Raw genomic sequence first — 25,222 nt, forward strand, 5'->3', positions numbered from 1 at the left:
ATACTGACATGTATTACACACCAGATGAATTTATTTTTGTTTCTGCATTCTGTCACTAATTTTGATCCTAGGATCCCACCTCGGTGCTATCCCATCCTACAGCGCCATGCATCGGGAATCCGAGAAACTAACTGAAGGCAATAGAACTGCCGGGGGGAATCAATATATTGATTCTACCTGACCCAGTTCTTAGCTCCATGCTAGGAAATCAATATATTGATTCCCCCCGGCAGTTCTTGTCACAGAGCAATTCTAGAGGGTCTCTGCATATAATATTTTAATATTAGATATACAATTTGAACCTGGTATCCAATTGAACTTAAACCAGAAGTAAATATGTGTGTATGTGTGTGTGTATATGTGTGTATGTGTGTGTGTCTTGGCCTAGTTTTAAGTGTGGCCAAAAAATTGACAAGTTTATGGACAACAATCAAGCTGATGCAACTTTTGTAAGTATGAACAAATCAATCTGAGGGGGTTCATACTTTCTGAGAAATTCCCGAGGGCATTTTTTACAAAACTCTTGGATTAGAGGGGGTTCCACACTTGAGTAAAAAGCTCATATGAGCATGTTGAGCTTGTTTTAAGTATAGCCAAATCTGCTTGAGGGGGGTTCATACTTTCGTGGGTTTATCCTATAGCCAATTACACTACTACTGTGTAAACTAACTATTAAGTTCACACACGAGATGGTTTAACGCTGGATATTACTTAAATTAGAAGCAGTGAAGTTAAAGATAAAAGAGGAATGTCTGGCAACCCTAGATCCGCAACGGCCAACACCTTCCATACGCGTAATACTTTGCGTTGTAATTATTTTTTTTGATAATGCGTTATATTCTTGAATGCATTTGCAAATTCCGACCTACGAATTTCCTACAAATTATTCTTTAGTGAAATAAAAATAATAATAAAATATAAAATATGACATTCGGCGGACTAAAATACACAGCTTCTTGCATTGCAAAGTATGGTTGAATGCAGTGAGGCAACCACGGTGCGGTCAGGGGGCAATGTCCCCTTAGACGGAAATAATTACAGGAAAAACAGCCAAGAGGGGGCAAACGTTGAAGTAAGAAGTAGGATCAACAAAATCTAAGATGACGAAAAAGAAAATTCAATATGGAATTAGTTTTAGGAAAACTGACGCCGAATCGACTGTCGTCTTTAATTCATACGACTGTCTCTTTCATGAGACTGCATGCTACGTGATTTGTACCAGTCACTGAACGAAGACAAACTCATGCAGGAACAAGCTTCAAATTTCATACCAAGCATTTTTATCTTTCTCTTCATCGCTTTTAATTATATATGATATCTGCTATTTCATATGTAATTTCTAAGTGTGTGGTAATACAGTCACGGACACTTCTGGGTTGTAATGGCCTAATTTACTTTCAGTGGAATCGCTACAACGCAGAAGTGTCTGAGACTGTACATGATGCAAGGACTTCAAATCTGCGTATTTTGTTTTCTGGTAGGCATTACTTGACTTTTCATTATATTTCTTTGCCTTTAAATATAATTGTGTACGCATCCTTACTGATTTTTATCCGCCACTACAGATACTGACACTCGGTCCCCCAAGAGCATCCGCAGAGAGGGCAAATAAGGGTAAATTCCCCTTCGAATTCAAAATGTATACTAAGTCGGTCTAAAATATCAATTTTTATCTAAAATTGAGTAATTTGTTTTTGCTCGGTACTCTCGTACCTTTTGTGTTTGTTCGAGTCACTAGTATTGGCACAATGTTAAAAGTCAATAATATTTTTGGGAGGCCTCCCCGATGGCGGAGTTATGGCGTCGTCGCCTTGTAATCAAGGGGTCCCGGGTTCGATACCCGGTGGAGGCATAGTGCTTCGGATCCTACTTTAAACTGTAGGTCCAGTTCCGATTAGCCTCACTGTGCATAAAAGTGGACTTAATAATAATAATGATATTATTATTATTATTATTAATAATAATAATAATAATAATAATAATCTCTTCACAAAAAGTTTAGAATATTGTTATGTTAATATTAGGCAAAACAAGTTTGGAATATTATTGCTTGGCTATAGGTGATAAGCACGGTGGCATATGTCGGTGAAAAGACCAGTAGGTCTACCAAACAGAAACCATGTGTTGTTGAATTCCAAGGTCGTGTCTATCACCTATTGTCTAATATAACAATATTCCAAACTTTTTGTGAGGAGTGCATTTTCGAAGTGTTTATGACCTGTGAAACTGATATTGCTTGAGAAAAACATAGATAGTAACAATTGTGTAGCTCATTTTGACCAGAGAAAATTTTATTCATATTATTTATTAATTGTCACTTATCGATTGTTTATTGAATACCAGACTTGCCCACCTCGATTTTAAATTTTGTAAAAAATAAAAATACATTTCGTAAAATTTTCCTGCTCGTTTCAGAGCCGTAGCTAGGAGCGGCGGGAGTCGGCCCTGGGAGCCGAGCGATCTAAATGAAAAAATGTAAAAGAGAATGCCATGGCGCCCTGTGAAATCATTTGAGAAGTAGAACAAACTATGTACTTCAGACTGTTGCTGCTAAACAGTTTTGTCTTAAATGAATTGTTTTGAGGAAAAGGAAAGCGCACATTTCACAGGCAATTTATACCATTTTTGGTGTTGGTTTGTTATAAGGTGGACGAATTGATTATTTAATATATTTAAATAATATGTTATACATGTAGGATGTGTGCGTGCATGCGTGCGTGTGTGTGTGTGTGTGTTTATGAGTGCGTGTGTGTGTGTATTAAATAAACTTTATACAAGCCATATGTACATGTACAAAAGAATTATATTGGTCATGGATTTTCTGGCTTTGTGAGTGTTGCCTAAACGGACATCCAAGTTTGGGACATTCAAGTTAGAATACACCTTGCAAAATAATGAATTATGGTAAATCGTAACGGAATGATGATGATGATGATGATGATAAATGCGAAACTGCATGTATGCTACTGGCCCCCGTCCTTCTTGCACGCACAGTAATAAACCAGCTGTTTCAATCATCATCACACACAATAAATCACACCACAGCATCTGTTTGGTAGATTTCGTTTCGTCGACTTGTGAAATATATAATATCAATACACTTCTGGATGCGACATTTATTAATTTCTTGACGACATTATTTGACAGTGAAAAACAAGTAAGGGAAAATTATTTAAAAAACACTCCAGTTGACGGATCTTGTAAGGTTAAAAAAGGTGAGGATTGACAACAAAAAAAGAGCGATGTGCGACTTTCAGAAAATGATGTTCAGTTTATGAATGCACAAAGGTTAAAGGAAACACCTTTTTGGTTCTTTCGGGAAGAGGGAGAAACTTATGTTTTCCTTGTACATCTTTTCGTTCTCCATTGTTCTTGCAGACCCTTTCCTAGGCATTGTGCAGTTTCAAACAACACGTTCAACGCAACGACTTTGAACAGCTAACGCGCCATAAATATGGCGAAACCGTTTCTGCTAGGCCGAAATCCGGTCACAAATCAGGTTGTCCGCCACGCGAGGGACAATAAGCGAAGATCAAAGGAATCGACAGTTCCGTATCACTCTCTCCATCTCTCTGGTATTAGTGTCGTACGTGAGAGAGATTAGATTTGTGAAGAAAATTTTCTGGCGGCTATAAGTAGTAGAGGTGCCCGGGTTCAAGGACAGAAAGTGAGGCTCGCCTTAATGGTTTGCTCTCGTAAGGCATAAGCCTCATTTTCTTGCAGTGTTGCCAACCCCTTACTCGAAAAAATCACCAAGGTTTTTTTCTTGGTCTAACCTAACCTAAAGCAAGGAGCTGGCAACCTTGCTTTCTCACAGTGTTGCCAACACTTTACTCGAAAAAATCACAAAGGTTTTTTTCTTGGTCTAACCTAACCTAAAGCAAGGAGCTGGCAACCTTACTTTCTCGCAGTGTTGCCAACACTTTACTCGAAAAAAATCACCAAGGTTTTTTTTCTTGGTCTAACCTAACCTAAAGCAAGAAGCTGGCAACCTTGCTTGAGGCTTGCCTTACAGTGCATAAAGCAATTTTTGCCAACCTACTGGTATTTTTGCCATAGCCTTTTACAAAAAAAAGAGAGGAGAGAGAGGGGGGAAGAGTTAAACAACCGACAATGCTGCCAACACCTACCTTCAGCTTTTTTTTTTCTACTTAGCAAAAGCTACCTTGCTTGAGGCTTAGCCAATTTATATACTGGCGTAACATACACTGGGCAAGGAGAGCCGGCAACAACACACACTGCCGTAAAAGAGAGAGATGGATGGATGGCAACACTGTATGTGTGTGCGTGTGCGTGTGTATAATATGTAGCATTATTAACTAGAGAGTGTTGGCAACCCACCTACAACTAAAAAAAAAAATAGAGATGCCAAGGTTGTTGTAAGATGAAGAGAGAGAGAGACCTATAGCTGGCAACAGTGGTGAGCGAATGCACCCTATCGTAAATTTTTTCCAAGTCCCGGGGACCAATGTTTATATATATTGTGACCTTTGTAAACCTCTCTCGGGGGGGGACGATGTGCCACACATACGCGCGCGCGTGCCTCTTATTATTTCCGTATTGTGATGCAAACAAACAAATAATAATTGTTGTTTTTTAGGATTCCTGGCCCCTATAACCTCGCCAGGGTGCGTGGTGTCCAACCAAAAAAGTAAAAGGTTCTAATGGCCGCGTTCCCGTACGGTCTTCGAACGTAAAATTGGTTCACGTGAGCGCGAATCTCTTCCGGAATGTTTTTTTAATTTGTACATCTGGCTGTACATGCTATTTATCATCAACTTTGCCGTGTTCTGTTTTGCGTCCATTTGGAGCAGTTTGCCCGGCGGCAAGGTCTACTTCTCGCAGTTTTTAATTTTATTGATTTTTTTTATGCAAGGCCATGATCGTGCGGATGCACATGGCGCGTTGAGCGTGTCGGGCGAGAAATACACGTGGAGATTTGCTTCTGTGCAGCCGGTGGGATATTCGTGCAGCTGCGATAAACATCGACTTCCGTGCCCGGCGGAAGGGACGTTCCGGTGTGGAATTCGCACCACTCCCAAAGTTCAAGTTGAAAGGGGAGAGTCTAGCTGCAACTATGTGACGCTCGGGTAGAGTGACGTGAAGTCCAGTGCCAATATAATCTCGTCCTCCGTCCTGTTTTTTAGCGCCACGTTAATGTTGGGAGAGAAAAAAAGGGGGGGTTACGGTGCACGTAGCCCCCGACCAAGCTTGTGGTGGTACTCGAGATGCTGCTGTGGGAAACACAAACATCGCTTGTTCTGCAACGCTTCGCTGAAATAGTAATGCGAGAGATGCAAGTTGAGTTGGTGCCCTCGAACCTGGTCCGCGCGCAACATGCTCTGGCAGCATGTTGAGACGATTGTTTACACGAGTCTGTTTTTCAGAAACACGTCCCTCACCAGCATCGAATCCTTGGGACGTTGTACTACAATAAATCGTCTATCTTGTTTTTCTCGTAGAGCGTCTGCACGGTTTCGCCCTCAGGCATTATCTTCTCTCCCAGGTTGAAGTACAACGAAACGTACTTCAGCGTGTACGAGGAGAGGTTCCCGAAAAGGTAACGCACCACTTCGATGCCGTCCAGTTCGAGTTTCGGGGCGACCAGAAAATCAGAGGCAACATTGATACGGCCTAGTGAGTTGGCAACATTGACACGACCTAGTTTTGTTTATATTGTCATCGCAATCGGATGTGACGACGGGGGTGGGGGAGAGATGATTTTTGTTTCTGTGGTGTGGATGTAGGTCAGATCAAACACAGTACTGTGAAAGTTTCTGTAACGTTTTTGCAACTGTACGCGATTATACTACCGTTTTGTGTGTGTTAAATTGCTAGCAGCTTTTTGTAGGTAAGTTTTGTTTTTGTTATTTCTCTTGCATGTGTGTGTGTGTTAATAATAATAATTGCGAGTGGCGTTAGTGAACAGGAAGTGTTGTTTTGATTAAACAACGAAAATTACGCTAAACAAAAATTATGTGCATACATAACGTGCGCTTGAAAAACTATTCTTCATCGCGAATAACATAAAAGCGAGGTAACAATCGGAGGGAGGGGAGGGACGATGATTATGATCATGTTAGTTTACTCATGGTGGATGGTATTGACGCGTGTACTCTGGGTTGGATTTGTTTTGTTTTAAGTCTGCTTTATGCACAGTAAGGCTAATCGAAACTGGACCTACAGTGGGATCCGCCGGGTATCGAACTTGGGGTTTAAAATTATACAAATGTACAGAGGGAAATTTTTTTTTTTTAATTTGTTGATACTCTGGGTTGGATTTGTTTTTTTAAGTCTACTTTATGCACAGTAAGGCTAATCGAAACTGGACCTACAGTGGGATCCGAACCACCTCCACCGGGTATCGAACTTGGAGTTTAAAATTATACAAGTGTACAGGGGAAACTTTATCTTTTTGAATTTGTTGATACTCTGGGTTGGATTTGTTGTTTTAAGTCTACTTTATGCACAGTAAGGCTAATCGAAACTGGACCTACAGTGGGATTCGAATTATACATGTACACAAAGGAAAACTTTATCTTTTTGTCTGTGAAGGTTCTAAGGTTTTGTGAACATGTTGGAAAAGCACTAGTATATACATAGAGCAAAGTTACAAGGTTCTACGCCCCATAGAAGTCCTATTGGAAACATAATGATTAGTGCTTAAACAAGAACATTTTTATAGTTTCACACCTCTACTAGAATGGTAGAAAAATATACTAGTAGGCAATAAAATCTGAAGAAGATTCGTGTCTAGCAAAAATAGGCTAAATAGAATTACACATGCATACAATATTTATTGTGCTTTTTCTATCTACAATCATATTTTTCTTATATATTTTTTTATTTTTTTTATAGGGTTGATTAAACCACATATTTGAAGAAGACAACACCACCCATATATAAATAAACCCCTCAAACTAACACTAATTAGAATTAGCTTACAAAATTTTTCTCATAAGGCATTTTTTGTTTTGTAAACACACTACCACCAACAGATCACATATAAATAAACATACCCCGAAAAATAAAAAAAATGCACACCATGAAAAGTTGCCATGTTTGCAAAAGAATCATATCAAGCAAAAATTTTGCAAGACATTGTCGCACCTGCGTGCCAGGCAAGCATTTGGCTGCCACCGAACTATGTTCCGGATGCAATAAACACATCACAATTGCGTATGCCAAGAAGCATAAGCTTACTTGTCTAAGCGAAAGTACATCTGGGGCCCAGCCTTCGACCTCCACCAAGAGGAAGGCAAAAGCAGCCTCCATCAATGCACCACCCGCCAAACGCGTCAAGCCTGCGATGAAAGCGAACCAGTCTGCTTTCGAGCGTTTGTTAGAGGACTTTGTCCTCACTTCGGAGGGCTCATGCGACGTGCGTAGCTTTTTGGAGAACGTGCAAGCCGAAATTATTTCCATCCTCGGCGATGCGCTTGCAACGCACTCCGCCAAATTCTACGCATCGCTACGTTGCCAGTACAAGAAGTCGTCTGACGAAATTTACAGCTTCTGCCACAACACCAAGGCGAAGACGCTGCATCTGGCGGATGTCGAAAACCTAGAGGTCATCTACAACAAGTTTGCCGAGGAGCTGGTGGCAAAACAGGAGGAACATCAAGCGAAGGGCTCGGGGGGTTCGCTGTGTGGGGAGCCTCACGAACTGTGCGTCAAACTTTGCAAGTTTGTGCCTCTCTCCGCCTCCAGCTACGTCCCCTTACCATCTGCTATTGTGGCAAAGAGGGCCGTCCTGAACATTCAAAACAGTGACGCCAAGTGCTTTCTCTGGTCCGTGCTTGCAGCATTGCACCCCGTTGAGCCAAAAAACCAACCAAAACGCGTTACCCACTACCTACCCTACGAGCCAGAGCTGGAAGATGCGATGGCTGGGATCGACTACCCGGTGGAGGTCCCGGACATTCGCAAGTTCGAGGCCCGCACACACAACCCGCGGTTGGCCATCAACGTTTATGGCCTCACTAACAAAAATGTGGTGTACCCTATTCGGGTGAGCGACGTAGACGACGATGGTGCGCAGGAAATTCACCTTCTGCTCATCAAGGACGAGATCCATCACCACTACACCCTCATCCGTTCCCTCTCTCGGCTTGTTTCGAGCCAACGGAGCAAAGACAAAACCCACATAGAAGTTTGTCGCAGGTGCTTGTCTACATTTCTTAATCGAGAACAGCGGGATTACCAGCGCATCAGAGGTCCCAACATCGCTGTCGAGAAGCTTGCTCGCCACAAACTTTATTGCAATGCCAACGAACCGGGGGTGGCAGTCTTGCCCAAACCTGGCACCGTGGGACGTTTCCACAGGCACGGTGCCATGGTAGAGCATCCCGCTATCATCATCGCAGATTTCGAGGCCTTCCTCAAACCCCTGTCCACTTGCGATCCCGATCCCGAAGTTTCCTCCACCACCCCATACCAACTCCACGAGGCCTCGAGTTACGCCTACGTTGTGGTGCGACGAGACCAACGTGTTGCCCCCGAGCCCTACGTGTACCGTGGTCCCGACGCAGCCAAACACTTCCTCGAGAGGATGGTTGTCGAGGCCATCGAGATAGGGAAGGTACTGTTGGCCCCCAAGTCTATGCTCCCACTGTCCGCCGACGATCAACGTAGACACGACGAGGCCATCGCTTGCCCTGTCTGCGTCAAGGAGTACACCGCCAACAACGGTAAAGTTCGCAATCATGACCACTTCTCTGGAGATTACGTTGGCCCTTGGTGCAACGGATGCAACCTCATGGCCCGGGACCCGCAATTTATCCCGATCTTCTTCCACAACGGCTCGGGGTACGACTTTCACCACCTGATCAAGCATCTTGGGTACGACAACGAGGGAATCGACGTTCTCGCCCAGAACGAGGAGCGTTACATCAGTGTGAGCAAACGAGTGTCGATCCCGGTATCACGCTCTACCGTCGACCTTCGCTTCCTCGACTCCCTGAGGTTCCTCCCGGCAAGCCTCGATGCTCTCGCGGGGAAGCTTAGCGACGAGCAAATACACATCACCTCTGCGAATTTTCCGAACTTGGACGCCGGTCTCTTCAGGCGTAAGGGGGTCTACCCCTACGAATACGTCACAGACCCTGCCAAGTTCGAGGAGACGTCGCTACCTCCCCAGGCGAAGTTCTACAGTCAGCTACGAGGCTCGAACATCACCGACGAAGAATACCACCATGCCCAGTCCATGTGGCGCGAGCTGGGTTGTCGAACTCTCGTGGACTACCACGACGCGTACCTCAAACTTGATGTGACGCTCCTCGCCGACGTGTTCCAGACGTTCCGTGCGACCGCAATGAAGATCTACCAGCTGGACACCGCCTACTTCTTTAGTCTCCCCGGACTGGCGTGGTCAGCCATGTTTCTGGTGACGAAGATCGAGCTGGAGCTTCTTTCCGATTATGACATGGTGCTGTTTGTGGAACGCGCTATCCGGGGTGGCATGGTCCAGGTGTCGCAACGGCACGCTCGCGCCAACAACCATCACATGGCTACTGGCTACGACTCCTCCCAACCGTCGAGCTACATCATGCACACGGACGTGAATAACTTGTACGGGCACTCCATGATGCAGCCACTCCCTTTTAGAGGTTTCGAGTGGGCTGATCCTTCCAAATTCGACGTTGAAGGTTTCGACGATTCGGAACATGGGTTCTTCGCCGAGGTGGACCTTGAGTTTTCCGAGAAGCTGCAGGATTTGTTCTGCGATCTTCCCCCTGCACCCGAGTTCAAGTGTCCACCCGATTCCAACCAGACGAAGCTCGTCATGGATTTCGAACCCAAGAAGAATTACGTCCTGCACTACCAGAATCTCCGGTGGTTGATGCAGCGAGGGGTCACGGTCCACGCAGTTCACCGCATTCTCAAGTTCGAGCATTCTCCGTGGTTGCGTCCATATATTGAAGTCAACACCAAACATCGCACCGCAGCCACGTCCGAGCTTGATAAGGATTTCTTCAAGCTCATGAATAATGCGGTGTTTGGCAAGACCATGGAGAATGTACGGAATCACGTGGACATAAAATTGGTGACGAGGAAAGAGCGATGTCGTCAGCTTGTCGCGAGTCCATTGTTCAAGTCTCGAACAATCTACAACGAGCAGCTGGCTCTGATTCACATGAAGCAAGGTGAGGTGAGGCTCAAAAAGCCCATCTACGTTGGAGCCACGGTTCTGGATCTGAGCAAATTTCACATGTTCGAGACTTACTACGACATATTATGTCCACACTAAGGCCACAACATCTCGCTTCTCTACACGGACACGGACAGCTTGGTGTACCACGTCCGCTCACCCGACGCGTACGGGGATATAGCCACAGTTCCATCTTTGGTTAACCTCTTCGACACCTCGGGCTATCCCCAGCCGAACCAGTACGGTATCCTGGCCCGAAACAAGAAGGTGCCCGGTAAACTCAAGGACGAGAAGGACGGAGACGTGATTCTTGAATTTGCAGGTCTTCGTGCCAAGGCCTATGCCATCAAAGCGAGGGCAGCGTTACCAAGAAGGCCAAGGGTGTCGGCAGACAGGTGGTTCGGGAGCATCTCACATTCGAGGACTTCGTCGATTGCCTCAAGACCAGGTCGTCGGTGTTAAGAGCAGAACAAAGAATCCAGAGCGTCGACCATATCATCACCACAAACAAAGTTAGAAAGATTGCTTTGGATGCGCACGATGATAAGAGGTGCATCCTGAAGTGCGGAATTCACACACTGCCGTGGGGGCACTATCGCTTAGCAGAAAGCAAAACCTGCAACATATGCCCATCTTCAACAGAAGATTCATAAAAAAAAAAACTTTGACCGTATTCTTAAATAACCAGCATGCCTATGAACTTGTTTGGATACAGAAAGCAAACCATCATGGAAACTGCACCAACAAATTCCAATAACCTCTTATCTTCCGCGTTACCTAAACTTAATGGTCTACTAATTGTTCACCTCAACAGTATATGGACGAAATTGGATGATGAAATCGGCAAGATGTTTTACGTCTTCAATAACAATTTACATTTCTACGAGATTCCGATCGACGGGAAACTTCAAATCACCGTGAATCCGGAAAACGTAGGCGAAATCAAAATATCTACCGGCAAGAACATTTTTCGAATCAAGCACGACAAGATGCTTTCTAATATTACGTACGATGTTTCTGCAGGAGATTATTTTTACGTTCAACTCCTAGGAGATTACGACAAACTCATTCCTCTCTTCGTAGAATTACGTATCGTCTATCCTATTATAAATAACCGTTAACCAAAAATGCCTAACGACATTTTCGGCAACACCATGCGTGTAGACCACGCAGAAGAGATTCTCATGTTGGACGTCCGAATTAAAAAGTTGAGGAGCGATTTGATCGCTTTGCAGGAGACCTTAAACAAAAGTTTAGAGTCGGAAATCGCTACGCTCCAAACGCAATGTCTCGACCCTATTCTGAAAATCGATTCCGAACTGAAAACGCTCATAAAAAATTACGTCGACGTGCCTTCTTACGACAGCGTTCAAAATATACAGTTGAGCGTGGATTCGCTTCAAAATGATTTGGCCAAATTACAGCAATTTCAATCGAAAAATGAAGATTTGGAAAAATTGAAACTCGAAATCGAAGAACGAACTTCCGCAATAGAAAAGAATTTCTCTGAACTTCAAACCGTCGTGAACGATATTGATGCGGAACGCTTGCACGTCGTCGTTTCCAAATTACAAGAAGAATTCACCGGCACGTTGGAAGAAATTAAATCCAAGCTTCAGACTTTGGAAGATACCATGACGAACCTACCATCGTCGGACGAACTGCAGGTCATCGGTAAAAGCGTCGCGAACATAAAAATTCAATTGGAGGCCTATCAAGATTTCGAACACATTCAAACCACCATCGCTACGCTTCAAGCGTCTCTGGAGTTGATCAACGAAGAGATTAAAAATATTTATGCTGAAGCGAGTGCGTTGACGAGCATTCAAGACACGTTTAGCACGGTTCAGCAGAAGATTGAATATTTAGAAAATTTGAACGTCGAAACGAATCTTGCTCATTTTCATCACGTCCTCGACAACATACAGGGTGACTTGGAATCGTTACGGACAAGCGTACCTTCGAGCGAAGATTTGGAAAAATTGAAAACGGCGGTGACGGCACTATCCGAATCGAGCGACATCAAAAGTTCGTTGAGCGATCTCGAGAGTAGGGTGGCCAATCTCCCCACCTCAAAAGAATTACACGCTTTGAAAAGAAACATATCTCGAATGCTGAAACGACTGGAAACGGAAACGGCGAACGTGGAACAGATTCGAGACGAAATCAGTTCGCTGGTGTCGACGTTGCCCACTTCGCAGAGCGTCGCGGATCTTTACACGCAGTTTACCGAGATTCGAAGCATCGTGAACGATCTTACCGAGAAGAGTTCGAAATTGAATCAAGTTGAGAACCTTCAGAGTATTGTCGTCAACATCAGAGATCAAATTGGAGTGCTGGAATCCACGCAGGAATCGACGCTGGCCTCTTTCGGTGCCAAGTTGCAAGAACTCAACGAAAACTACAAGCAGTTGAACGTGGAAGTGAAAATCAAACCGTCATTTTCTACCGTAACGGATACCATAGTCGAGCATTTGTTGCCCGTACAAAATACACTGGGACAGCTTCACAGCAACCTCGTTAGCGTCGATACTAAATTCGCTAAACTGCATTCTCTGCAAGCCATCGAAATCAACAGCGTACCCAATCAACAGAGAATCTCCACGTTCGTCGAAGGTAACAAACTGTACATGTTACATCCTTATCATCCGTACTACAAGTTTCTCCTCGATGGCACGATTCAGATAAACGAATTTTCGTACTGGTCTGACGGCAGAAAAGCTAGCGTTCCCACCATGACCTTGATATCGAATCGTGGTGTCCAGAAAGCAGGAAACATTCCTCTGGCACGTTGGAACGAAACGCGCAACATATATGAAATACACGAAGACGAAGATCTTACTGTTTTCGACGTGAGTGCCGGCGATAAGCTGATCATTCAAAACACGAGCGAGGTGCCACCCTCTTTGAATCCCATCACGCTCGTGCTTCTCTTGAAACGTAATCTCTAAAAAAAATGTCTAGGCAAGCCATCGTCAAAGAATTACATAAACCAGCACGCCGCAACTACGAACGTTTGGCGGTGGTAACCAAGGGCATCGACGACCTCTGGGAAAGTGACCTCGTGGAGATGAGTAGCGGCAAGTTAAAAAATGTACATAAATTGAACAAGGGCAACAAGTACCTCCTCACCGTCATAGACACGTTTTCGAAATTCGCGTGGGCTCTACCTTTGAAGGCGAAAACAGGAACGTGCGTCACGGAAGCATTCAAGACAATTTTTCGCGAAAGCGACAGACGACCTCGGTTTCTGCACACGGACAAAGGGAAGGAATTTTACAACGCCGTATTCCAAAAGTTTATTCGGAAACACGACATTCGACATTATTCGACTTTCAGTCACATCAAAGCCAGCATCGTGGAAAGATTTAATCGAACCTTGAAAACACACATGTGGAAACGATTCACGCTTCAGGGAAGCTACAAGTGGGTCGACATTCTGCCGGAACTCGTCGATACCTATAATCACACGGTGCACAGAACGATAGGTATGAAGCCAGCTGACGTTACGAAATCTGACGAGCAGCGTTTAATTTCTACAGTTTACTGTCCAAAGTACACTCCCACGACTACCAAGAAATCAAAATTCAAAATTGGAGACCAGGTGAGGGTCAGTAAATTGAAGCGAACGTTCGACAGGGGTTTCACAAAAAATTGGAGCACGGAACATTTTACGGTGATTCGAGTTTTACCCGGAAACCGACACACGTATATAATAAAAGATAGTAGCGGCGAGATTTTGAAAGGAAGATTTTACGAAGAGGAACTCTCTAAAACGAAACATCCTGACACGTACCTCATCGAGAAAGTATTGCGTAGGAAAGGTGACAAACTGTTTGTCAAATGGCTGGGACTTCCGGAAAAGAGTTGGATCGACGCGAACGAAGTGATCTTGTGAGTACGTGGAACGTGGTGAAGCGTCTACCGGATTCGGAAAGTCAAACGAAAAAAAAGAACGGCGGGTTGCTTCCCGACAACATCCGCTGTCTAATCGTAGGTCCTTCGGGGTGTGGGAAAACGACACTGCTCGTGGACAATTTTCTCCTCGCACCGAATTGGTTAGATTGGAAGAACAGGCACCTGTACGTGTTCTCGAAAAGTTTGGAGCAATCCAAATACCAGCAACTGATGAAACTGTACGATGGTCTGGACATTGCAACGTTCGCATCTGAAATCATTCCACTCGACGATTGCCGTGAAAATTCAGTCGTTGTGTTCGACGACGTCATCCTGGAAAATCAAAATGAAATTCGCAACTTTTTCACGCAAGGTCGTCACAAAAGAATGGATTGCTTTTACCTAGCTCAAACGTTTTCCAAAATTCCAAAACAGTTAGTACGCGACAACGCTAATTTCATATGTTTGTTTCGTCAAGATCACACCAACCTCAAGCACGCGTACGATGACTACGTAGGCGGAGACATGAACTACAATCAATTTTCGGAACGCTGCTCCCACTGTTGGAACAGTGACGATTTCGGATTCGCGACGATCGACATGACGAGGAAACCCAACGACGGAAAATACAGAAACAAAATCAACGACTTTCTAAACGTTGCAACGTTGTGAGAAACGACGTGTATAAATAACGTTATGACGAAACGAAAAATCGAAGACGAAAATCTTAAGCTTCGCGATTACCTCGCGAAACGCTTCAAAGGTTGGAAATCCGAGAATCGCGGATTCTACGAAGAGAAGAAACGTCAAGATCAACCTGTGATCGATGCCATCAGCGGTCTAGGTAAAGAAATTAAAAGCGTCACGGAACAAAATAAAAATTTGATCAACGAACTCGTACCACTCGCAGCTAAAAGTTACACCGTACCCACGCCCATTTCGAGCATTCCTTCGACGCCGTTCGAACTGAAGGACGTACCACGACGTCGAGCCATAAGCAGCACGTCTTCGGATAAAATCGAGTTGGGACCTTTGGCACGAGACTACCTGAGCACGCGGAAATTCGACAAGGATGAAGTGTTCGGATTGTATCCGAGCATGGAAACCAACGAGGGTGTGGTGTGGAAGATTGGAAAATCGAAGGTGACCTTCGAAGGCAACGACATTAAAGTTAATTTAGGCGATAAGGATAGTTGGAACAGGTATCCGGGTACGGTGGGACTGTGGGAACTCGTTGCCAAAAAGCAGCCGAAAGATTACACCGACGAAGATTACCAAAGTTACAAGGAAATTTTGATCATGACGGATGCCTTGTACCAAAACAACGACGCCTCGCAGAATAGGGTGAAATCGAGCAGCGGCGAGAAGTACAGGAATCTCATCAAACCGATATGGAACCAGGTCAAAACAGGCAGCGGCGTCAAACTCTACAACACGTTACCCAAAGAGTTTGTGTGGGTGGACGACGTGCGCAAGCTCATAGACAGGTTGTTGGTTATTGCAGGAGAGGAGAATGCAGGCAATCGTAATTTCTACAACGAGAAGGTTGGCATCGTGGACATGATCAGCGCCAAACTTTCCAACTTCATCGTGAACGACGACAAGGGCATAGGGCACCTCATTAAAATTATCAACACGCTGCCTCCGAGATTCTGGAACGTGGCCGAAGGAAAGGGACTCGTGAACGACATCATCAACAAGTTACCTTTCGAGATGCATTTACCTGGCTACCAGTACTGCGGACCGGGTACGAAACTCGAGAAAAGATTGGAGAGAGGAGACAGGGGTGTGAATCCGTTGGACGCCGCATGCAAAGATCACGACATCGCCTACAATACCACGCAGACGGATCTGGATGTACGTCACGAAGCAGACAGAAAGTTAGAGCACGCAGCTTTCGAAAGATTCGTCAGCAGAGACGCATCGTTGGGTGAAAGAATTGCAGCATTGGGCACCACCATCGCCATGAACACGAAACAAAAATTTGGGTGGGGTGTATAAATAAATAACATACAGTAAAAAAATTATAACAACAACATGTCTTGCATAACCGACTTACCACCCGAACTGCTATGTAAAATATTCAAACACGCTTGCGAGGATGTAGGGAAACTTTTACACGTAGCAAGAACAACTCCGAAATTTCGTATCCCTTGTAAAATGCTTATCAAGGACCATCTTCGGGAGATCAGTGGAATGAAGTGCGGTGATCTCGACACCCTTCTTTCGGCTGCAGGGGAAAAATTAAACAGGAGAATGGACAAACTGCACGAGGCGAGGCAGGGAAGAAGACGATATACTGATGATTGGCGTAGATCTAAACAAGAGACGGAAGATATTATCACGCACATCATCGCGTTTTCCGAAGCACGAACTTTCTTCCTCTGTTAAAAAAATAATAATATATATACATGTCGAAAACTTGATATATAAATAACACACATCGTGAAAAAAAATAATCTTCGGTATATATAAATAACACACATTGTGAAAAAAATTAAATTTCTATAACACACTAAAATTTCTCTTCGATATGAGTGAAAAAAACATGAGTGATCTCCAAGCATTGAAACAAATGCTAAATTTGTCAGTCGAATATGTAAAAATTCAGGAATTGGAAGTCGACAAACCTTACACGATAACTTCCGGTTCAATCGTTTCTACCCAGTATGGTCCCAAGGTGCGTCTGTTGCTCAACGCGCAATACAGTCTATTTTTACCAGATCGATACGCTAACATGTTATCCGACGAGAAGCTAGCTATTTTAATCGAGAACAAAACTCGAATCGTGTACAAGGGTACAAAAGAACTTCTTGGTAAGAAAACGAAGCACGTAATATAATTTGTTTAACGACGCTGCGCGGAGTATATATCCTTGAAAAAAAAATTACACGAAACAAAAAAAATCTCGGAACATACATATATATATATAAATAACATACCTTGAAAAAAAAATTACACGAAACAAAAAAAATCTCGGAACATTTATATATATAAATAACATACCGTGAAAAAAAAAAGAAACATGAAGCCCAAGGGTGTTGTGTACCAGATACCATACTCCAATCTAAAAAATCTAGGCACCCTCGATGGGTTACTCACCAAGAAACAACGCGAGAAGAAGCGTTCTTGCTTGACGAAAGGACACGGAATGAAATTACTTCTCAGCACTCCACAATTGAGACGCTTGCAGCGTTCGCGGAAACAGCAAAAGATCGGAGGTTTCATATTCAGCATCCCGGCCATCCTGGCAGCATTGGGGGCCGTTGGAAGTTTGGCCGGCGGTAGCGCCGCCATCGCGAAAACCGTCATCGACTCGAAGAAGAACAAGGCCGAATTGGAAGAACAGAAACGTCACAACCTGGCCATGGAGAAGAAGGGGAAGGGCGTGATGAAAAAGTTTAAAAAAAAGAAACAACAGCACTCACCAACCGAGACATTGAATCTCTGATCGAACCGTTACAAATCAAAAACTTCAGAGGAGTTTTCATGTCCGACTCGTTACCTTCAACCGTTAAAAGTAGAGAATGTGGAGTAGTCAACTTGGACAGTCAAGAAAATCCAGGCACGCATTGGATATGTTACCACAAAAACGATGACAATAACAAAGCATTCGTTTTCGATTCTTTCGGAGGCGTTCCACCTACAAATTTAATCCATTATCTGAAAACAAACAAAACTTCTATATACTACAACGACGAACGCATTCAAAATTTCGGAGACGAGAACTGTGGTCATCTCTGCCTTTCCGTGCTCGCGTTTCTCTCTAAAATAAATAACCCTACGATCGAAGATTTCCAGAAAGCATTGTGGAACCTGAAACACGATGGGCGTGTTCCATCTCACGAGCGAATCTTCGATCTTGAAACTCACGCTGCACGACGACATCGTGTATCCTAAATCCGTAGCTCTGCGTGCATTCTACAGCATGTACCTCATACCTAACGTCACGCAGCACAACAACAAAATTAGCGTCGGAAGCAAACACATCGTCGTCACGCCAGGCCAATACAATCTTTCCACTTTGCAAGCTCAGTTACCCAAAGGCACGTACCTTTCTCAAAATTCGGTCACGCACAGAGTGGAAATCGTGTCCGCGTCGGAGACCGTGGACCTGGGCACCATGGGAGAACTTTTAGGTTTCGAGAACGACACAAAACTCGAAGCTGGCATCAAGCACACAGCAGCAAACATTCCTAAATTCTTGGCCATCGAAACTTTGAACGTACACTGCAACGTGGCGGAAGGCATGATCACGAAATCCTCGGACGGAGAGTTGCTGGGAAGTCACAAGCAGATGGGAATCATCGCCACGTTCAAACCAAGTTCCGAGTTCATGGAACCGATCATCTACACACCCTGTTCGCCGATCTATTTTCCAGTATGTCGAAACCGCATAGACGACATAGAGTTGGTGGTGACGAACGAGAAAGGAGACGTGGTGGATTTCGCAGGTGCCACGACGACGGCCATCGTGGAGATCAACGTATAATAAATAACACGCATAGTGAAAATGGAGCAAATCGAAAGTTACGAATTGCAATCTTTCCCACCCAACCGTCGCACGTTCGCCAATCTCAACGAAGCGAACAGGGAGATCGAATACGACGTGGACGTAAGCGATGGGTTCGTTCATCCTCACAGAGCGGACCTCTACCTTCAATTCGACGTGGTGAAGAAGGAAAGCGGAGACGCGTTTCCGCCCAATGCAAATTTGATACTCGTGGACAACTTCGTGCCTCACCTGTTCTCGCAGGTGGAGGTGAGGAAACACAACACCGTCATCGACAGAATCGATTATCCAGGCATCACGTCGACGGCAGTGGGAACATTGAAATTATCCAAAACGGACGCAGCATACTACCAGGCGGGAGGATTCGAAGCGGGAACGAAGATATCGACGACAAGTCACACGGTGCTCTTTCCCATGCGTCTGCTGCCGGGATTCTTCTCGGACTACAAGGAGATCATGTGGAAGGGAGGACTGCGCGTCACGTTTCGAAGAGCGGCCAACGACAACGACCCACTGTTGCGATACACCAACTTGAACGCAGACGGCACGCCGATAGCCAACACATTACCCGAAGCAGCCAAGTGCGTCATCCGGAGCATGGAGTTGAGAATCCCGATCGTGGAATACGAAACAAACTACGCCCTCAAGTACAAAGCAGAGATCTTGAAAAGTCCACAGGTGCCGATTCACTTTCACGGTTACCAGTGCGTGCAGAAGATGGCGTCGGGAAGTCACATGGAATTCGACGTGACGACGCAGTTCAACAACATACAGTTCGACATGCCAGATTTCGTCGTAGTGCTCTTTCAGACCGGGCGCGATAAGAATCAGGAAAAAGATTCCAGCAAATTCGACGACTGCAAGATCAAGAACGTTTATCTCAAAAACGGTAGGAACGAAGTGTTCCCGCGCGAGAATTACAACCTCGACGTGACCAAAGATGATTACCTCAAACTTTACGAAGCTTACACCTCTTTCAAACGCGTGACCGAAGGAAGCATGGACATGTACTACACGCCCAGCAAATTCAAAACCCGCAGACCCATGTTCGTCATCAACACATCTAAGAGAAAGCAGGTGGTGGTCAACGATCGCACCAACATCAAGATCGTCTGCGAGTTCCACGACGCGCTGCCCGAGGACACCGTGTGCAGCGTCATCCTGATTGCAGAGAAGTCCTTCGTCCACGACGTGAAGAACGAGAGGGTGACGGAACAGTTTTAACATGTTTAACATCTTTTCTTGCACAAATAAGAAATTTTTTGTACTAGCACAATCAGTTACAATGGCACAATACGAATTTCACTAGTTCAGATCAGTTACAAATGTCAATTTCATCAGTTATCAGTTACAATATCTTTTTTTGCACTATAGCACGAGAGACAAATCAGAAAATTTGCACAAAAAAATTTGTTGTTGTTTTTACACAAGAAAATTAACAATAAAATTCTTTTTTTTATCGTTTCAGATGCTGTCGAAACATCAAAAACACATACACACACACTAGAAAAAAAGCATGCAACTTTATTTGTAACACACACACATACATTCTCCATCTTCATCAAGAAAATATTATAATAAACATAATTATTTTTATCTATATCTCACAATAAAACTCTATATCCAAAAATATTACAACATCAAAATAACACTAGAGTCGTTAGTACACGTTGCATGCATTACGGAGGTCCTCTGTAGAGTTTCATGGAAGTTTGAGAAAAAAAAAAACACGTGAAACTCTACAGAGGTGTGGTTATCTAGAACCGCAGCCGTTAGAACCTTTACTTTTTTGGTTGGGCACCACGCACCCTGGCGAGGTTATAGGGGCCAGGAATCCTAAAAAACAACAATTATTATTTGTTTGTTTGCATCACAATACGGAAATAATAAGAGGCACGCGCGCGCGTATGTGTGGCACATCGTCCCCCCCCGAGAGAGGTTTACAAAGGTCACAATATATATAAACATTGGTCCCCGGGACTTGGAAAAAATTTACGATAGGGTGCATTTGCTCACCACTGTTGCCAGCTATAGGTCTCTCTCTCTCTCTTCATCTTACAGCAACATTGGCATCTCTATTTTTTTTTTTAGTTGTAGGTGGGTTGCCAACACTCTCTAGTTAATAATGCTACGTATTATACACACACACGCACACGCACACACATACAGTGTTGCCATCCATCCATCTCTCTCTTTTACGGCAGTGTGTGTTGTTGCCGGCTCTCCTTGCCCAGTGTATGTTACGCCAGTATATAAATTGGCTAAGCCTCAAGCAAGGTAGCTTTTGCTAAGTAGAAAAAAAAAAGCTGAAGGTAGGTGTTGGCAGCATTGTCGGTTGTTTAACTCTTCCCCCCTCTCTCTCCTCTCTTTTTTTTGTAAAAGGCTATGGCAAAAATACCAGTAGGTTGGCAAAAATTGCTTTATGCACTGTAAGGCAAGCCTCAAGCAAGGTTGCCAGCTTCTTGCTTTAGGTTAGGTTAGACCAAGAAAAAAAACCTTGGTGATTTTTTTCGAGTAAAGTGTTGGCAACACTGCGAGAAAGTAAGGTTGCCAGCTCCTTGCTTTAGGTTAGGTTAGACCAAGAAAAAAACCTTTGTGATTTTTTCGAGTAAAGTGTTGGCAACACTGTGAGAAAGCAAGGTTGCCAGCTCCTTGCTTTAGGTTAGGTTAGACCAAGAAAAAAACCTTGGTGATTTTTTCGAGTAAGGGGTTGGCAACACTGCAAGAAAATGAGGCTTATGCCTTACGAGAGCAAACCATTAAGACGAGCCTCACTTTCTGTCCTTGAACCCGGGCACCTCTACTACTGCTATACTTTTATATATACGTATACATATTATCCTTACTACCTAATCACTATAATTTATTCCACAAAATTTAAAAAATGTTATGTTGTAATGAGCAGTTCATGCATTTCCAATATCAATTAAAATAATACATATATAAACTCTATTCTCGTTCTCGTTCTGTAGGTACGTAGAGTAGGATGCGTAAGTATTACGAAGCAAACTGTCCATTATCATATTTATTGTCTTTGTTTAATCCGGTAAGGGATTCAAGAATTTAAACAAAACATCAAACAAGCAACTGACAATCTCTGCACCAGCACACCTAAAAATCTCGTCCTTAAAATCTTGTAGGATGCAAGAGGAAAATTAATGAAAATAGTCATGGACAATTTGCCGAATACCGGTGCATTCAACTGGATATACTTAAAATACGTTAAAGTATTTTAAATCTATTATTCTAACTTCAAAAACTCACCGTTGAATTTGCAAGAACTGTTGACAGAACGCAGGCAAGAACGATGAAGGTTTTCATTGTTTCTGTCGCTGTATGCTGCTGGTCAAGGTCGATTGCGACAATTAGTGAATGCAGCAACTATGTATGGATCCTAGAATAAATAAATGTGTGTGTGTGTGTATATATATATATATATATATATATATATATATATATATATATATATATATATATATTAAAAACTGAATCTTCGAGATGAATGTATCAGCAAGCCAAGAACCAAAAATCATATCTTGAAGAATCACCTAACAAACCTTTGCAGTTAGGCAATAGCTAGAAGTGAGGGGAAAAAACGATAACTGCTAAGAACGTTACATGGGCTCTATTTATTTATATCTATTATACAGGGATAGGGTTGGCTAGCTTCCTATGTTATGATGTAAATAATAAATTCCCCGTCTGCAGTACATGTTCAATACACATTTACAATGTCACTGAAGGATGTTTTCGCACAGTAGCCATTGCCAGATTGAGAGAGGGCATGTTGTGGTACTGTTATGTCAAATAGGTGAAATGTTCGAGCAACATCAAACAGAGTACTACCGGTGTTTACTTCCTTCACGGAACTCCTTATTTCTATTTATTTCGCATTTTCTAGACGTGACTGCCAAAATTAGTGAGTATGCCGAATTTGAAAGCAATCGGAGATACTCCCGGTATTCTGTAATTGCTCCGAGGGTGTAATCTTAATCAAACTCTTTCTAAAGATACCGAAATGACCCAATCTCAGCCTTTCTTCTCACGCACTACAGCTTGGATTTCATTCTGATAGGCTCTGGCGTCCTGGTTCACGGCCAGTACAAGGCGAAAAATAATCTTGCTAGCACTTTGTACGTTCATGCTTTATTTCGATTCTACGAGCTTTCGAAAGCTTTTCTATCCTGTATGCAACCGCACGGAACATCTTCATGGTTGCCACTGCCATTTATTTTTGCTGTGGAATAAGATTATGGAAGTGATAGTATCTTGCATCGCCTAGCTGACCTAGCAAACCATCGACTTGCGATTAAGCTCATTCTCGACTTCAGTGAGCATGTCCATTGAGCACTCAATTGGATGACGAAAAGAATCAAATGGAAATGAAAGATATTGCAATTGGGCGGAGATGCAATAAGGTGAATTGAAAGAGATTTTAGAAGCAGAGAAGCCAAGCCACCACTACTTACTTCGCCTAAGGAGCCATAGGAATTTGATCAGTCTTGGCAATAGTAAAATGCGAGATAAATTACACTGTTTACAAAAGCTAAACTAGTAGATTGCCCAGGAATGCGGCAGCACTTACCTCTGCTTTCTGGCGGTGACTGGCAGCTACAATCGCTGATGTACAGATCTATTACAAGTAACAGAAGGGACCAGCTTCAGGGAACCCTTCGCTTATATAGTAGCCAGTTCCGGCGTCCTTTGCCATCTCCGCTTCCTGTGGAAATCTCCTATAGAGGTCAGAGCATTCAAGGAGATGGAGGCGACAGGATGTGATGTGCACCAGGAAGTAAAAATCCTGCACCCGCATTCACAGCCATCTACATTATGGCATCGAAACAATAGTTGACATGCCAACAGAGATGTTATAAGGCGAAGTAACTGATCTTACAATTTTCCTTGAGATAATGTATTTATGATCGAGTATGTTGCTTACCGTATTTGAGTCATTTGCATCGCTTGAGTTTGGTTTTTAAGTCCACTTTATGCACAGATAGCCTTATCGGGACTGAACTTACAGTTTAAAGTGGGATCCGAGCCACTGTGCAATGTGCCTCCACCCCGTACACCATGAGTACAACGCGTTCCTGGATTTATTTTGGATGGGTCCAGGGTGTCCGGACCCCCCTTTCCCTCGAAAGACTTCCTTGGTATATAAATTAAATAATGAAAATGATAAAATAATTATATAACTAAAATGAAATCATGAATATAAACTTCTTGCTTAATCGAGGGTTATTCATTACTGCCAAACTTATTGTATGGCAAGGATTATATTCTGATCGTACGACTTTGAGTGACAATACCAAAGAAGGGATTTGCAAGATTTATTACTACTTACAACGTAACATTCATAAAATATCACTAGGAGCTATAATTTTCGTCAACAATATTCAATTATTTATCTTATCAGGCATTAATTTCCTTTCTAGGGCTAAACCAAGTGTCTTAATATATTAAATAGTATTAAACAATTTCAAAATTTTAATTAATACTATTTAATTAGCTTAATTTAATTATGATTATATTTTTATCACGTGAATAGGTAAAAGGACGGGATACGTGTAGTGATATAACAGCACGTAATCATTATATAGCAACTTACGTGTAGGTAAGGAAGTTAAAATTTGTTAAAAATCAACTACTGAAACATCCTCAAGGGGATGATGCATTTGCATACAAGTAGAATTCACAAGTTCTGTAATAAATATGTACACTCCAGAGGATGCCTAGTCTATCTCTATCTTCTTATAAGTTATTTTCAAGAGAAATAATTAATGTCGGTGACGACCGTGAATATTTGTAAGTGCGATTCCATACCTACAGCACACAAAATACCGTTTCAACAAAACACCATTAAGACAATTGTTCTTCACTTTGTCCATACCTCGAGAAATTTTATTTGTTATGTAGGCCAGTACCGGATGTACAAATTTTGGGACCTCCCAACAAAATATTACTGAAGGCCCCCTCGATATAGAAGACACGTACTTGTGAAAGGGCATGTCAAAACTTTGGCTGTTATTCAGTGTATATGTGCACTTGCGATTTGATTTATACTAGCGTCAGAGGATGATCGAATGAAATTGAGGAAGGAACACTCACATAGAACGACCATGCACAGGCCGGATTCGAACCCTGTATCCCCGTCGTAGCACGCTGTGCTAACTAACGGAGGTCGGCATTCCTCTGAAGGAATAGGTAGACTTGTATTGTACTCTTCATACCGAAGTTTTGTAACATCATGTGCAGATGAACATTTTTGATAAATGACTTTCCAGAGCTATTTATCTGATTCTGTAATTGCTCTGCTTTAATTATCAGTTCGTAATGCTTTGGGTTGGGTATATTGCAGTGTTGGAGTAAATTTGAGGGCCCCCAAAGTAAGCAGTAATTTCGATCTATCCACAGGATTTTCGTCCCTACCTCCGCCGGGTTGGACTTATATACAAGGCTGTGAAAAGTCCAGGAACCCATAAATTCTAATGGGTTCAATTGGGTTCCGCTGCAGAACGGGAACTTTTTTTGTGACACAATTTAAATTCGATTCAAGTTGCGTGTTCTTTCATTGAAAGAAAGTTCCTGGACCGTATTTAAATTGATCTGGAAAACAGGTTCCTGGACCGAATTGAAATAATTTACAGATAAAAAGATTCTTT

General features: G+C 43.2%; 1 protein-coding gene across 1 annotated transcript in view; it reads right to left on the minus strand.

Annotated features, from left to right (window-relative positions):
* LOC145991067 (uncharacterized) overlaps positions 1-23,231 on the minus strand; it is a 77,914-nt gene extending 54,683 nt beyond the window's left edge. The window contains exons 1-2 of the mRNA XM_083126789.1: positions 23,146-23,231; positions 21,825-21,954 (exon numbers count right to left, since the gene is read on the minus strand). Coding sequence (XP_082982915.1) covers positions 21,825-21,881 — 57 coding nt within the window. The 5' untranslated portion in view covers positions 21,882-21,954; positions 23,146-23,231. The remainder of the gene's footprint in view (positions 1-21,824; positions 21,955-23,145) is intronic.
* Between the last annotated feature and the right edge of the window lie 1,991 nt (positions 23,232-25,222).

Source organism: Lepisma saccharinum, chromosome 1 (assembly GCF_977018435.1).
Source record: "Lepisma saccharinum chromosome 1, izLepSacc3.1, whole genome shotgun sequence".
NCBI lineage: Eukaryota > Metazoa > Arthropoda > Insecta > Zygentoma > Lepismatidae > Lepisma > Lepisma saccharinum.